General features: G+C 45.3%; 1 protein-coding gene across 2 annotated transcripts in view; it reads right to left on the reverse strand.

Annotated features, from left to right (window-relative positions):
* Nucleotides 1–18221, reverse strand: part of LOC306934524 (zinc finger SWIM domain-containing protein 6-like) — a 63608-nt gene that overhangs the window by 27963 nt on the left and 17424 nt on the right. For both annotated transcript variants that reach the window (XM_079517125.1, XM_079517124.1), the window contains exons 2-3: nucleotides 4573–4929; nucleotides 490–638 (exon numbers count right to left, since the gene is read on the reverse strand). In XM_079517125.1, coding sequence (XP_079373251.1) covers nucleotides 490–638; nucleotides 4573–4929 — 506 coding nt within the window. The remainder of the gene's footprint in view (nucleotides 1–489; nucleotides 639–4572; nucleotides 4930–18221) is intronic.

An 18221-nucleotide genomic window follows, 5' to 3' on the forward strand; every position in this document is an offset into this window, starting at 1 on the left:
GAAATACATTTACTGGCACAGACAAAAACAATATGGATTAGTTTGTGCATCGTACACTGATATGTTTCAATGTTACCCCAATATGTCAATATGACAAAAGTATTTATGGTCCAAAATGCCTCTAAAATTCCTTATTTACACACAATTTATCTCCATGATGTTTCAATAGGTCTACTGCCATATTGCTTTATTTCACTCAAATCAGACTTCCGAGTAATATATATATATATATATATAAATAAACCTTCCAGGGAAGGGACTGCACACTCCAGAGAACAAAGACGGACAACTTACTGCATCATAAGCTTATTTATTATCGTGCTAATACATAAGTTGAAAGTATTTGTATCTCAACATTATTATTTATTTATTTATTATCTCTCGTTATTTGGAGCATTCTCTATATGGTCCAACTTTAGCATCTGAACTGGAGGCCACAGGTAAATGATTGTGCTCAGGGTTTGAGTGTACAGGTGCACCACACCACACCTTGCTGAAGAGCAGGTTGAGCTGCTTGCCCGAGCCGTGGTAGCCTCCCTGGGACAGGAACAGTTTGACCTGCTCCTGAACCTGCTCCTCGTCCAGGTGCCAGCAGTTCTCATCGTCCACACTGGCTCCAGCTGTGGGGTCCGGGGCCCCTAAAACGCGCACGCACACACGCACACACACACACACGCACACACACTTTTAGCTCAAGCCTCAAAACTCTTCTATTAAAACTACACAGTAAAGTCATCACGGAGGACTTTACTGTGCAACAAAAGGCAAAGCACTTTGGGACACTAAAAATAAACATTGATATTCCATACAACAAACACACGAGTGGGCACGTGTGTGTCACTGTGTGTGCGTGTGCGTGTGTGTGTGTGTGCACAATTGCACGTGTTCACAGAAGCTTTAAACCTGATGACATGCTTTAGTCATTTATAGAATTATTGATGAAAGAGCTACAGATCAATAGCCTATCAAACAAAAACAGACCAAGTGAACTGATAAGAGGACATGTGTGTCTCTCTCCCTCTTTCTTTCTACTAGTTTGCTGCTCTACACAGTGAAATCCTCAGTGTTCCTTCAGATCCGAACGGTGTACAAAATAGAACCAAAAAAAGAATCCATAAGGGTACACTCTTCTGAGTTAAATTAACACAGAGGATCTGTCTGTGCACTCACTCTTTCCTCCGTTCTCTCAAGTCTTCCGCCTTTTTTCCTTGTTCCTTCCATCATCACATCATTCTCTTTCCTTTCTCAAAATCCCCACTTGTCTCTCTCTCTCTCCATCTCTTATCCTCTCTCCATTCCTCCTCTCTCTCCATCTCTTATCCTCTCTCCATTCCTCCTCTCTCTCCATCTCTTATCCTCTCTCCAATCCTCCTAGCTCTCTCTCTCTCTCTTCTCTGAGGTACAAACAGTGGCACATTTGTTGATAACAAGATAGGAATGTCATCTCTCTCATTCTCCTTTACATCGCTCCTCTGCGTGTTTCTCTTGTGTATTCCTTCCTCTCAGTCTTTTCATGCACGTCCACAGTGTGGACTCACACACACACACAGCCGAACCCAGAGTGTTAACTCGGCTCTGAATGTGTAAAAAATAAATTGTGTACACTTTGAGCGGTGAATAGCAGTATATTTTACTGTGAACCCTGGTGCAGGTGCTGAACAGACAGAGAAAGGTAAGAGCTTGCACACTGCTATAAGTCTCCCAGGTGTTTATCATCACCAGGTGTTGAACATCACATTATCAGGAAATTCATAGGGATAGAATTGAGGCATAATGTTATAATTATCGGCTGGGCGGGTCATCTGACATCCTTCAGGTGAGCAAATTAGCAAACCTTAATGATAGGAAAAAAAAATATGATAAGAAAGATAAAGATAGTAGGCCTCATTCACTAACCTTGTCGTAAATTTTGTGTATAAGCTGGTCGTAAATTGTTCCATGACCCATTTAACACCATAAAAGGCAACCAGAAATAACCAGCTTGGGAAAAAAACAGATCTGCAAGCTTCCACCGTGTCGAGTCACACCGCCTTGACAACTTGTACATCTGCTCTGTCTGGAGTCCCTCGATCACGCGATGGATCAACTGAACCGTTAATAAACTAGACTGCTCTTTGGTGTTAAAAAGGTTTAACCCCACCACCAAATACTAAAACAACGTGGAAAGGATTTTATAGAAGCCTTAGGTTTCTATTAAAGGGGTAACATTATGACGCTGGAATCCAGGAATGCCGAGATCCGACCAGATCGCGCTTTATTGATTACAGAGGAGAAATCTGTCCTTTGGATTAACAACATACCCTGTCCTACGTCCGAATGGATATGGACACCGCTATAGATTTAATCCATACTGTATCCTCATCAGATTGGATGGTAAGACTTATTAGACTATTGTGTGGCATTCATGTGATTAATATTATAAATGAATAGCGTGACATTGGAGTTGTGCCTGTTGCCTCCTGCAATATAATGCACGTGGCCACATTTACAGACACGGCAAACACGACGAAGGACCTAATAATTCAGCTCTAAATGCGTCCACTGAAAATAAATACAAGTTTGAATTTGCCTCATGTCTATATGCATCCATAGATGTTTGACATCGTTTTTCTTTTTTATATATGACAAATGTTGGGCACATAAATATTTTATTCAGGGTTTGGCTTTTTGCATGAAGAATAAGGCATTCTACGAACATACACAATGTTTGAGGCATACAGTATAAGTCTGCTCCAGAGCAGATGTGAGTTTGAGTGTACGAGTACGTCCACTAAAACCCACGAACAAAAAGAGATTGATGAATTATAGACTCTAGACTTGGAAAAGTGCAGAAATGCGGCAAAAGTACAAATTGAAAATAAAATATGTGCAGACCCGAGCTTAGTGAATGAGGTAAATAGGAGAGAGAGCGAGTGCATTTCCCGGTAGCGGCATCTGCCACGGAACACCCGCGGCAGTCGGTAGTGTTTCTCTGCAGCATCAGTCCAACACTCTACCCCAAACCATAACCGCAAGCACGACGCAACACATGGCATCAGCCGTGGAACACCTGCGGCAGGCGGCAGTATTTCTCGGCGGCATCAGCCCGACACTCTACCCTAAACCCTTACCCTAACCGCAAGCGCAAGCACGACGCAACGCATGTCGGACCAAACGCACTGCCACGGAAGAGAGCGGCAGTCGAGTGTCATAATCCCCCCAGTTTCCCCGGTAGCTGCTGCCCCTTCTCCCGGGCCGCGCCGCGGCTGATACCGGCAGTTTACCGGCAGTTGCTGCGTGAAGCGGCAGCCACGAGATGGAGTGGCAGTGGAGTGACATAATCCCCGGAGACATGCCACCCCTCCCCCCGGCAGCTCCACGGCTGTTACCGGCAGTCTACGGGCAGTTGCGGCGGTTGTTGTGCGGCTGCCGAACGGACCCGACAGAGCAGCGGAACGGAGCTGTCATAATCCATCCACCTACTGCCGGTCCTCCCCCCGGTAGTGCCGCGTCTCATGCCGTTGCCGGATTATGCACTCGCTGCTTCTGGTAAATAGTGGTGTTCCAGTAAACCCAGATTTATACTTGGTCATACAATGGTGTATGAACTCAAGTAAACATATCACTGTCTCTACGTGGTGGCAGCTAGACATGTTCAATGCCAATGTATTTGAGTATCATGTATAATAACAATAACAACAACAATAACACCATCAATTCAGTCCCTCTGCCAATTGCCCATTCCAACGATTGTGGGCGCTATTTGAGCAGTTAGGGGTTATGAGTCTTGATCATTTGACACAGTCCAGAACTGGGGACCTTCTGATTCTCAGCCTATCTAGTCTCTACACATTCAGCTATGTCTGTCCCCATTTCTCAATCTCTATACCCCCCCTCCTCAGAGGAGAGGTGGTAAGGAGAGTAAACCATGAGAGTTTGCTTTTCCACACCGCCACCTCCCACGTCATATTGCATTCTCTTATTCTGTTTGATCCTCATGCATCTCTGTTATGTCCATCGCTCTTTCTACCTTTCTCTCGGATGAAAATAGCCAGCGTAGATATGTTTGCCGTTTTTTACTTCCCTTTCCTGCTCTGGTCTGTCTCTTTCTGTCTGCCTCTCGCTCTCTCCCTCTCAGAGGTAAATAACAGGTCTATAGTGTTGATTAGAGGCATACGGTCTCTCCTTTACTGCCTGGATCTCTAATGAGGAGCATTGATCCTGCTAGACTCTACCTTTATTACACAGTCGATACACACACGCACGTCGCACGCATAGACATTGTGCGCGTGCTCGCACGCACGCACGCACACACACAGATAAACAGAAATATGCTTGCATATAAACAAACACAGGGCATTGGGGTTTTTAATCCCATACACACAATGAAATGGACACGAGTACACAGTCTCAGACAGCAGATAACATGAGCACACACACACACACACACACACACACACACACACACACACACACACACACACACACACACACACACACACACACACACACACACACACACACACACACACACACACACACACACACACACACACACACACACACACACACACACACACACACACGGCTCACCGTGGACCTGGTTTATCTCAGAGTTCTGCGACAGGATCTCGTCGGCCAGCTTCTGTGCGGTGGGCAACACCTCCGTGTGGTGGACCGATATGAGGTACTGGACGAACTTCTGCAGCTGGTCCCTGCTCATCTGAAACAGGGTCTCTGAGATGGGCAGGTGTAGCTTGACCTGCTCTGGCTTCCGCACGCGGTACAGGGACAGCGCCACCACGTGGGCGCAATAGAAGATGTCTTTGTTGCCACACGTGCATGTGACGGCGGTGATCTTGCAGCGGTCGAAGCTGACGCTGACGCTGCACACGAGCTCTGGCGACGAGGGCGTGGCCGGGTCCGTCACCGTGCCACTCAGGTGGAACCCTGGAAATTGGGGGAGAAAGAGAGGGAAACTTGATTAAACAGGTTCCTTTTGAATGATCTTTTACTGTCGTCTGTCGATATTGTTACTTTTTAAATGTTTTTGAATGCACGTCTTTGTGAGTATGTCTGTCCATATGAGCACGGAATGTGATGTACACACGTGATGTCCCCCTCACTGCACACGAGTGTGATTTGTTTTTAAACAAATACGGAAATATTTCATGCCAAATTGCCAATGAAGTGAATTGGAATTGGATTGGATTTAATTAAGAGAGATGGACAGAGAAAGGAGAGGTAAGAGAGACGGAAAGACTGCAATGATCATTTAGCTCCAGTTTACCCAGAACAAAATGTATGGAAATAAAATACATTTCTGAAACTATATTGTGTTGTCCTCAAATATACAAACAATCAAACAAGACATGGTCAGTGGTTGGACAAAATAACATATTACAAGGAAGATAGTAATATCATAAGTATAGCCTTTGTATATTATTATACAGCCAAGATATCTACAGAGTACTGAGTAAAAATTACAATTGGATGATTTGATGAACTCATTGAATTTGACCTTCAGTAAATGACATAATTGAAGCCATCTCTCCCAGATAGATTTTAAAGTTCAAGCACACCAATCATGTGAAAGTCAAGACATACACATACTTAGCCGTGGTCACCAGCCAAAAGGCCCCATGTTCCCCTGTCATGAGAGCAACATCAAGAATGGCCACAGACTCTCTGCTATTAAGTCTAATTTAATCTTTTTTTTTTTCTCCTCGCTTTTTCTTTTTTCAGTTGAAAGGACATCATTTTTCTCTGCATGTCATGAAACACTTAAACTATGAAGCATAAATTAGGCTTCAGCCTGAGTGATATTACACGAGCCTGCCAGACATCTAGACCCGGCATCTTGCATCAGCAATCGACTCTAAAAGTGCAACATTCAGAAGAACCGTCCGGGGAAGAGAAGCAAGGAGGCTATAGAGAGTATGGTTATTAGTCTGTGTACGTGATTATCAATAATATAGCCTTTCATTTGAATATAACCGTTTGATCTTCTCCTGACTGCTCTTTCCAGAGGCGGCGGACGGTCATTATGCGCCCATGAATATTCATGAGTGGGGCGGGGTCCCCAGCAGTGGCCCTAATACACCCACCGATGATGAGCATATGCAGGAGACACACACACACACACACACACACACACACACACACACACACACACACACACACACACACACACACACACACACACACACACACACACACACACACACACACACACACACACACACACACACACACACACACACACACAGCACGAGATCATGCATTTATTAATAACGGGGAGTGGTTAAGAAAGACAGAGCGGGTTATGAATGCATTTATGTGCTCAGGAGAGGTCGGGGGAAAAATGCATGCGTAGCAAGCAAAGACATACATCTCTAAATAAATGTATCAAAGGGATGAGCACATGGTGCGCTGTGATATCGAGCATGTATTAACACGAATATCAAAGCCTTCTCTGTGCCTCTGCATTAGGAACGAGAGGGGAGGGGGGCTGAGAGTTGAATATTTCATCGTATAATATACAGTAGATAGGAGTGGGGGCTGAGGGTTGCCCTCTGAAAACCGAGGGCAGGTCAAAGTAGCTTCTATTTTTCCTAGATTGTTCTGGGTGCAGAAATGTTTTTATGCAGGATGCTAAAGGAATACACTAGTAAAGAGAGAGAAAGACCACTACAACCATAGCGACCCTGTTCTGGGTGTGGACATTCAATGGAAATAACAGATTAACAAGCTCACAATGTGTCACGTTGTGAGATTGTAGAATCTTCAACTATTTTGGCATAATGTGCCATGTGCCGTTTCTCCTTTGCACAGGGACAGAAATACTATAGAAGGAAGGGTGGGACTAGTTTACTTAAATGTTAGGTCACCATGAGCCATTCGTTAAATGGTAAATGGTGCATTTATATAGCGCCTTTATCCAAGGCGCTTTACAGAGATTGTGCATTACATTCACCCATTCACACACACATTCATACACTGATGGCAGCGGAAACCATGCAAGGCACCAAAAAGCACATCAGGAGCAATTAGGGGTTCAGAGTCTTGCTCAAGGACACTTCGACACTAAGTCTGGGGGAGCCCAGGTTCAAACTGGCGACCTTGCGGTTGCCATGCGGCCACTCTACCCCTAATCCACTGCTTCATTGTGGTGTGATTGTTGTGGTGTGATTGTGGCCCAGTTTTAATATTCAGTTCAAACTATATGCCTGCAGCTCAATTCTGATCTCCCCCAGTCATAAAAAGGTGTCAAAAGTATATCTGCACAAACAATATATTGCTTAAAGCATAAATACCCCCCCCCCCTCCCATATCACCTACCTATACTACAGCTTCAATCGTTACTCTAAGAAGTCCCACCAGGACCAAGCATAAATCGATCAACATTGCCATTATTAGAAGCCCATGGGGACAGCAAATCAGTATTGCGTTCATCATGTAATCTATTAGGGGTGGGCGATATGGTTTTTAGGGTTATTGTCAAGTTACTTAACAGTACAACCACCTACAAGGTAACAGAAACTAAAAGAAAAAGGAGTAACAGAACATTTAAACTAAAATACAGTATTAATTTTGGCTAACAATATTGTTATATTATCCGATTTACTCCTGTATACCCTGAAATCTTGAATAAACAAAACTGTGAAGAAAAAAAATGTGGCTAACAAAACAGTCGTTCTACAAAAGTATAAATTAAGGTATAGAACAATAATAGAATGTGCATTCACTGTATCACGATATATACGATATCTCTGAATATTGTATCACAATATGATATTTATCACCATATCGCCCACCCCTATAATCTAATAGATTATGAGAAATAATGTATGCAAAGGTGACATTTTGTCTGAGGGTTGTACTAGAGCAGGGGTTCCCAAACTGTGGTGCGTGCACCCCTTGTGGTGCGCGAGCGCCTTCTAGGGGGTGCGTGACATGAAAAGACTAATGGTGGTGCTATGGTTTTATTTTAAATATATTAACATATTGTGCCAATATATGGCAAGTAATATAGCCTATGCTGCATATATTATGCCATATTCAGGTTCATATGTGCATATATGTGGATAAAAAGGAAATATATGTCTCTATATAGCTTATGCAATTTATATTTCCATGTGGGGGGATGCATCAGCTAGGTCGGGAGGTAACAGGGGGTGCATCAGCTAGGTCGGGAGGTAACAGGGGGTGCATCAGCTAGGTCGGGAGGTAACAGGGGGTGCACGGCCAAAAAGGTTTGGGAACCGCTGTACTAGAGGACAGACACTAGACCACCCTTTCCCAAACACTGGGTCGGGACCTATTTCTGGGTTGCGGACACATTTATATTTAAAAACATTAATGGGGGGAAAAAGTAAATATTCAGAGATATCTACAATATCAAAGATTTTTCAAAAGAACTTCAGAAATGAAAAAAAATAATAATAAAGCTACTTTTAAGGAGTAGTACCCTAGTGAAAATAGCAGATCTACAAGCTCACAGTGTGTCGCGATGTGACACGTTGTGAACTTGTGTGAGCTTGTAGATTGGCTATTTTCACTAGCTTGGGGTTCTAGGGGAGACATCGAATTCCCCTTTTGGGTCCAGAGCTAAAACAATTGGCCTAATGGTGGCACAAGAAGAAAGGCCACGAGGTCACCAAAACCTGAGGGGGTCATCATGTGGGGAGCATGAACGTGCACAGCAAATTCCATGGAAATAACAGCCAGTAGATTAAGTGATTGACGGGGCCGACAGACTGGCCAACATCCCCATCATTAGAGCCCCCATCACTAGCAGAGCTAAAAATAGAAGTTGTGTAAGAAAAACGCCCCACTGATTGCAAATTACTTTTTATAGTTCCTATCACAGTATGCAATGCATGTGTGTGTGTGTGTGTGTGTGTGTGTGTGTGTGTGTGTGTGTGTGTGTGTGTGTGTGTGTGTGTGTGTGTGTGTGTGTGTGTGTCAAGATTAGCCCATGGTCCAGAGAAGGGAGGAGAAAAGGGGAACATCAGAAACATGTGGAGCTCAAAGGAAAATCTGCCTCTGAAAGACACACACACACATGCGCATGCACACACACACACAAAAACAGCTGTATTCTCTTTTGCAAATATCTTCTCCTTCTCCCAAAGGGAAAATTAACACACTCGGATTTTTTGCAGATTCAAAACATGTGGAGAACAAAAAAACTAAGTGGTGATAAAGGAGTTATTCGTGTTCTATTGTGAAACTGTTGCCCTGGGTTTAACGGACACTCTCTCTTTCCAACCTTCCCCTACTCGTTTCATCTCTCTCTCTCTCCCTCTCTCCATCCACATTCCCACAGCTCCCTCTCTCTTTCTCTCTGACAGATGGGTAGGTAATGAGTTTCGCTTCTCTCCATCCAATCGTCTGGGCACCAAAAACTGCCCCCCACGCCAAAACTGCCCTTTTAATTTAGCCAAGCGCTGAGTACAGGGATATTACTGTTTAGACACACACACATGCACACTACCTTGCAGCACTCTCCCACTCCTGGTCTACCTCTCCTGTGTTTCATACTTGGTTCTGCTGCCATTATTATGACCCCCCCTGGGGATCAATAATTATTTATCTTATTTGAACACACACACACACACACACACACACACACACACACACACACACACACACACACACACACACACACACACACACACACACACACACACACACACACACACACACACACACACACACACACACACACACACACACACACACACACACACACACACACACACACACACACACACCTTCTCCCATGACTACTGGTTAGGTGGGTATGAAACCTTCAACGTCTCATGTGCTAGCTATTAGGGAGGCTGCATTCCCCTCTCCGGCCCTCATTGCCCCCCTCCCCTCTGCTAGTGGTGTTCAGGGCTGTTTCTGTGTTCATGTTGGAAAAGCCAGGGCAGGCTTTCAAAGGAACCATGGCGGCCATTTTTAGAACAAGGCCTCTGTGAGGTTGCCCTAGAAACCCCTCCTGACCGCCCGGGTGAAATCACACTTGGCTTGAAGCTCTGTGCAAGAGTCTGATAAAAAAAAAAGTGCATGAAAAAGCAAGCAAATATGAGTGTGAGTGTGTTTGAGTATACTGTGTATATGTTAAAAACCCACAAAGGACCATGGACCACCCATACTCCTAAGGGGACCCACATCAAAGCATTCTCCCCCAAATAGCCCCTCTCTCTATCTCTCCTTCTCTTTTTGAAATCATATAAGTGCCGATAAGCCAGCAAGCTCTCTCTTGACCAGCAAGGACCACTCCTTCTGTCTATTCAACAACCAGGGGCCCCAGAAATACCAGAATCCTGCTCTTATTTCAAGGAGGAAGGCCTTGAGTAAGACCCACAGCTCCTTTGACATACACCCATGCAGACGTGCCCTGACGGAAGAATGTAGTCTTTATATAGGCCCTATAAAATAGGATTTAGCCATAGCTTACCCTTCCCACATGAAGGCAGTCAGTGGGGATTGGGGCCGGGGCTGAGAGGTTTGCTTGCCTAAGCACAAAAGCGCTCAGTGTTGCAAAACCACTGGGTAAATTAGATTGAGCATCATACATATATTTCCCCAATCAAATTAAGATTCCAAGTCAATGGAGAAAATTCGGGCCCAGCAGTGGGAAGGTCATTAAGTTTATTGGCTGAATTGGCTCATGAGTGACTGTCACCTAAATCTAATACGGCACCATGCAGTGTGTGTGTGTGTGCACGCACGCACGCACGCACGCACGCACGCACGCACGCACGCACGCACGCACGCACATGTTTTTGGTTGTGTTTGCTAAAACAAAGAAAGAAAATAATTTCAAATACAGTGTGGAAGTGAGACAATGAGAGACAGTATGAAGAGAGTTGAGGCCCATTCTTCTGCTCCTGTTGTACACCTCAAGCTTTGAACATCAATTCAATTACTTACAAGAACTGCAGACAAAGACGAGCGGTGCCTAAATCCCAGCTTTCCAGCCCTAAAACGGCTGTGTAACTACAAGGGCCACTTCTGGCGCGATCTGGCTGGTAAGGTTCTCAAGTGGAATCCTCTATTGGCCAAAGGAGGCCTGGTAGATCTTCACAGGGAACCGCTGTTGGAACTGGAATTCCATCTGTTTAGACTGCCTGACTCATGCAGAGGCCCTACTGAAAGGAAATCTGGCCTAAGCCTAGAGAAAGACCCGGCTGTACACAGTACAGTGGGTCGTCAAAGGGTCCCACATCCCACCCATCATTCTGCAGTGCACTCTCTCTGCATGGCAGCTCCTTGAACTAGAGACTAACAGGAAAACACAAACCCTTTTAAAAACTGCACAGAGGTTAAGTCTAACTACAGTCACTGTGCGTGTGTGTGGTGTCCATGCGTGTGTGGTCCTATAAGGAAGCCCCCATACCAAGACTATAAACATAGATCAATGCAGTTCTGCAGGAGTCCACGCTCCAGGCGTAGGTGTGTGTGTGTGTGTGTGTGTGTGTGTGTGTGTGTGTGTGTGTGTGTCATACTGGAATAACACAGCTGAGCTCCAGAGGCAGCCATATTTGCTCCTCTGCTCGTCATACAATCCAAAGGCCTTTTGTCTCTGCAGGTGTTTTCACGCACAGCATTGCACACACAAAAACACATACTGCTAGAATATGCATAGATGTACTGTCAGATAAATGCACACAAATTAATGTTTTGAGAAAATGTCTGAATTTCAAAGACATTACTTCCGCTTGAGATTCTGACAGCAAATCTACATATTAATCATAGCAACAGAGGGCATCTGTTTGCAAGCACAGTTGCGTATGCGTGCGTGTATGTGTATGTGTATGTGCGTGCGTGTGTGTATATGTGACTGTGTGCATGCGCACTGACGGCCCGCGGGTGATTGGAGTTGTCATCAGCTGGCGGCTGAAATGACAGTCGACTACTGGGCTGCTGCCATATAGTTGCCAAGCGGTACATCAGGAATGACTTGCAATTTTCTAACTATCACTTACAAAACTGAGTTCTAATTTTATTGCATTGAGCCTGTCAGGCAAGGCAGATTTTACAGAAATGCTCCGGTTGGCCTGCTGGTACAGGGAAAAAAAAGGAACATTGTGGAATTGAGAGATGAAATTGAACCTAAATTTAATAAATATTCATGATTTGCACAGTTCAGGCTCATGGGATTTATTATCAAATAGTGTAGCTGGAGGAAGGTTCTTGTTGCAGATAGTACAGTACAGGGAAGCTAATCGCTATCATGCATGCTAGCTACCGCCCACGGGCAGAAACATTTCAGGAGATATAATACCATTGTCAAGACTAAAAAAAGACACAAGTCATCTTTATGTCTGTGATATACATTTGATAAAATATCCCTCTACGGCCTATGGTAACGTTATAGGCTTAATAACACATTACACCGCCAGGATAAATTAATTAATTAACCTCGTACTGCCTAAGATTTCCCCCCATTTTACCCTCATTTTGAAGAGTCAAAACCCACGTCACAAATGTTACTTTCACTGTGTGTTGTCGGCCCGGCTGTTGGACGATGAGAAAGGACTACCACGACGATTACAGCGTTGGATATGGGCCATCGAATGAAGCTTGTTTTGACCAGAAATGCCATCTGGGACAAGGAATTGGCAATAAAGGCGATCGAAAGAAACAGGTTGAATGGGCGCAGGTTCACGCGAAATTCAAGATGGTGCGCTCCACTGCTGTTGACATCATCACCTAGCAACCCAGTGCTAATGTAAGTAGCATCACGACTCGATCGATCATAAACACTATAAAAGACACTTTGGCGTGAATCGACGCCAATGGCGGCCGGGCAGACATTTTAAATGACATAGATCTACGTCAAAGGGCAGGGCCTGGCGGGTAATGTGTTAATACATACAGTTAAGTATAGCTATGGTATAGAGCGTCGCAGTCGGAGTCCCACCCCCTTTCATGACGACAACAGAGAATTCCCCATTCATTTATCCCATGGACGTTTAAAAAAGTATTTATTTAAAGACGTTTAAGCCTCGGACAAAGCCAACTCTTGTTGTGACAAATCATGACAATAAACACAACGTTTTGGGCCGATCAGATAATTAGAAAGAAGAAAAACAAAAACAAAAGTGTTGTACCTTGCCCTTTTTTCTTCTTTCTAATTATCTGATCGGCCCAAAACGTTGTGTTTATTGTCATGATTTGTCACAACAAGAGTTGGCTTTGTCCGAGGCTTAAAAGGTCTTTAAATAAATACTTTTTGAAACGTCTATGTATGGGGAAAATGAATGGGGAATTCTCTTCCGGGCCTGTCGTCGTCATGAAAGGGGGCGGGACTGCAACGCTCTATAGGACAAGCAAGCTTGCTAGCTACATTTCTATCCATAAATAACACCTGGGTTTGGAATTGGAGATGAGACCTGCATGGTGTTCACTGGACTGTCCTATGGACCGAGATTCAATAAATCTCTGTCAGCGGATAAGCCAGGAGCCAGCTAATTCCTTCTCCTGGCTGTACATTAACTATACATTATCCCAAACCCTGTGCAAGTTTCATTAGTGTGAATGAAATTACAGCTGGCTGGATACGAATGTGTGCAATTAGCAGGGGCGGTCCCTGTAGAATGGGGCGAGCTATAGGCGGAGGTAATGGGATCCATTGAAAAGCCATTGTCTGATACTTCAGGGCTCGAGAGTCATTCTAATGACAAACCTATACACTGGAGACATAACAGCACTGGTGTCCTTCACGCACGCACGCACGCATGCACGCACGCACGCACGCACGCACACGCACACGCACACGCACACGCACACGCACACAGAGACCTGTGGTCGATTCAAATGCCTTCGGTAGTTCTCACACTTTCAAGATAAAAACAAAACAAAGAACAAATAGCAGATGTACAATACAAGCAGCGTGTACTTTGATGTTATGTGAGCTTATCTTTTGAATAGCCACGGCAAAATAACAGAGGATTTCCCAGTTTTAATGGGTTAAGTCAGAGAGTGTACAAATAATAAGCAAATGTCCATTTTGAACCAGGATAATCAAATGTCCTTTTGTATACTCTCTTGTACATGTAACACTGTTGAAATCCTAATGATGATTTATGTAGACATATCACTATAAAGTATATAATATGCATCATTTCATTATATAGATATTCCACTGTTACGTTCTTAGCTTACGTATGATTCATGATAACTACCTTTTTATGTATGTGATGTATTGCCATGCTTTTTGTTCTTGCTTAATGTAAGTCGCTCTGGATTAAGAGCGTCTGCTAAATGCCTAAATTGTAATGATGCGAGTGCTTTGTAATGCATTGCTTTGCTGACAATTACATTCTTGAGCATGTCAACACTCAAATGATTTTGTTTTTCTATATAAAAGGGAAGAGGAAAAATAAACGAAGAAATAGTATAAAGAGGTTATAGGGATGAAGAGGTTAGCCTCTAGGCCTGTGGCAAAATGTAAGAAAATACCACAGTCCAACTAGTGCAGAGAAAAGCCTCTAACATGGATGTGGAAAAAAAGAAAATTAATTCCCATATGAAAACAACCGAGTACTAATAAGACTAGACTGAAAAAAAAAGAAAAAAAGAAAGAAAAAGTGTGACTGTGTCAGTGTGTGTGTGTGTGTGTGTGTGTGTGTGTGTGTGTGTGTGTGTGTGTGTGTGTGTGTGTGTGCACACACACACACACACACGTGGGTTTTTAGGTTCAGTAGTCCATGCCAGGAAATAACCTTACTCTTATTACCCCTCCCATTTTGCTGAGGCGAACACACACACAACTCCACCCCCTGAACCAGACTCATGATGCATTCATGTGCATAGATACACAAATGCGCTACACATTCGTGAGTGATGTGCGAGCACACAAGACACACACACACACACACGCACACACTTCAGTGACTCCCTGCAGTCAAGCTCCTTGTGCTCACAAACAGCCCCTCCTTTCTTTTTTTCACTCCAACAAATGACTCCTCCCCATTTCCCCTCCCCTGACACACACACACACACACACACACACACACACGGGCACGCAAATTCAACGTCGCCTAGCCCTAAGCTGACCCGTTGTGTGTACTGACGTCACACACCAGACAAGGAGAGGCATCATTCCAGACACACACACAAAGAGGTGTGCGGGCACACACACACACACACACACACACACACACACACACACACACACACACACACACACACACACACACACACACACACACACACACACACACACACACACACACACACACACACACACACACACACACACACACACACACACACACACACACACACACACAGTCCCCAGTCAAAGGGGGAGGCTGCATTCCAGCACAGACACTGAGGCACACATGCACACAAAAACACACATCGCCACGCCTGGCGGTGGGAAGCATGGGGAGCGCTCAGCTGTAGCGGGGAGGGGGAGGGGGAGGGGGAGGCGGGGGTCATAGAGAGGAGGCGGAGGGAGGGGAGACAGAGCGAGAGAGAGAGAGAGAGGGATGGCTGTGAGCCAGTGTTCCTCTGAGCTCAGCACTCCCCCTTTCAGCTCCAGCCAGCCGCCCGTTTGCGTAACACAGCCCATGCAGCCCAGGCGGCTCTCGCACTTAACCCCTTCCTTCCTGGAGTCACTGAGGTCACACTCTGTTCTCTATTCAGCTGTGCCGTCACTTCCTGCTCTATAGCTCCCCAACTTGAACACACACGTCCCCCCCACCCTCCCGTCCCCCTCCAACCTTGCCTGTGGCTGCCCCGAAATAGCACTCGCCCACTACTCACGTTTTTTTGCTTTACTATCTGACACACACACACACACACACACACACACACACACACACACACACACACACACACACACACACACACACACACACACACACACACACACACACACACACACACACACACACACACACACACACACACACACACACACACACACACACACAAATTATCATCCACCAGGAAATGGGTTAGCATTCCCCCCTTTCCCTTTTGTTTTTCAAATGACTCGGCCAGTTGTAGCCAGCCATTTTTGTTGTTGTTGTTGTTGTTGTTCACTTTTCGTTCTTTCCCCAGTGCCAAAACCAGGAGGATTGCGACCTGGTACACAAAGTCATAATTTACAAAGTAGCCTGTCCTGAGTTAACATATCCTCTCTCGGTCAGAAGGCATACGGGAGCCATGACAGCACAAAAGAGCCACAACAGCTGAAACCCACACCCGTTCATTAGTAATTAGCGAGCTCGGCTATTATCATTATCAGACAAATACGTTGCTCTCTAACTAAGTGCCTCGGGCGCTGATTAGTTTGTGATGGGAAATTAGCAGGCACGTGGCGACAGCGCAGTATGTACAGTAGGTATGCGCGCACATCGCCTCCTGCTCAGAACGACCAGTTGACCTTCCCAGAGCCATCCCCGCTTAATGTAGGCCAAAGTGTCCACTCTGCCCACTGAGATGCGAGCACTCATACATCAGACGTGGAGTGTGAGCCCCCCCCCAACCCCCTCCTGACGAGAAGTGTCATTCCTCACACTAACCACAGCAGACACAGTCCACGGCAGAGGGAGGAAGATGGAGGGAGGTGGGGTTCTCTCACATTTAATATCACTTGACACGCGTCATCCAGCATCTCTCAAACTGCCGCTGAGCCTGTGTCAAAAGCCCCGGTCTTATTGAACACGCGCGCGCTGCGCGGGTATACCGTGTGTCACAGTATGCCGACTCTCGCCCAAACATCAAACAAAGAAAAAACCAAAGACAAACATCACAGCCGCCCCGGTGCCATGATCGACAGGATACTGCATAGAGAATGGGAGTAGAGAGATGAAGACGGAGTGTGTATCAGAAGAAGGTATGACAGAGGGAGACAGACAGATAGACAGGCAGACATACACGGACAGATGCAGACAGACAGACACGGACAGACAGACAGGTTGAAAACATCTCCCTTGAAATTGGTGGTGGTCGATTCTCCTGCCTGCAGGCAATTCCTGTAAATATTGACGTTGATGTTAGGGCCACTCTCTTAAGGATAAGCTATAAAACGAAAGGGTTAGATTTACTCTGTGCGAACTGTAAGCCTCTGAAATCACATGCTGCATTTGGCCTGCTCTCTCTCTCTGAGCTGAGCACATTGAGGGGAAATGGCGAGGGACTTTCACAGGGGGAAGAAGCTACAACCACATGAGGGAACTGAGCTCTCTCCGTAGGTTTACAGCGAGCTACTCTCTGGCTCTCAAGATGGTTTAGGTTTCCACTCTCAGGCTAAAAGCAGGCAGCTGACATGAAAACCATCAGAGAGACCCCTCTGCTTCCCAGAAACGGCTCTCGTTTCATGTAAATAGCTGCCTTTCGTGGCTACATTGAGATAAATTGCACCCCGCTGGACTGGAGAGAGACAATGTTCACCCTGGAGCCTCTTTTGTTGACATCTGTACGCGTTGCCATGACGACGCACGTCTGCCCTCTACGAAGTGTGTTGCTGCTGCATGTGCCTTGACAGGCTTTGTGTGCAGGGGACACACATACTCACACCCTGAGACGCGTGCGTGTGGAGTGTGGACATGGAGAAGTGTTCACGCACATATGCACACACACACACACACACACACACACACACACACACACACACACACACACACACACACACACACACACACACACACACACACACACACACACACACACACACACACACACACACACACACACACACACACACACACACACACACACACACACACACACACACACACACACACACACACACACACACACACACACACACACACACACACACACACACACCTGTGCTTTCACAAAAGCTTGCAAAAAGCTAAAGTGTTTAGTCAACATCAGATTAGCCTAGCATTATAACTCCCTTCCAAAACAACATATCAAGCGATATGTATTTTAGGACCTGGAAGTAATCAGCTAGCAACGAATAGCTTTCCAGGGGTGCATTCTATTAACACCCCAATCGCCGAGGACGAAGTTCACCGTCCTTTCAATTAGTAACACCCAGCACCCAGGACGAAGTTTTATCAAAAAGACGGAGGTTATTGATATCAAGACCGATCGCATCGCCTGTTGCGCAACATTTGATGTTGCGTAACAGTGGGACGTCATCAAAAATGTCACCCCGTTTTGCCGACGAGACAGAAAATCTTCGTTCGTTAATAACTCTTTATCTAAATCATCCCATCCAATTCTAAGAAAAGATC

The sequence above is a fragment of the Electrona antarctica genome, assembly GCF_951216825.1.
Source record: "Electrona antarctica genome assembly, chromosome: 12".
Lineage (NCBI taxonomy): Eukaryota > Metazoa > Chordata > Actinopteri > Myctophiformes > Myctophidae > Electrona > Electrona antarctica.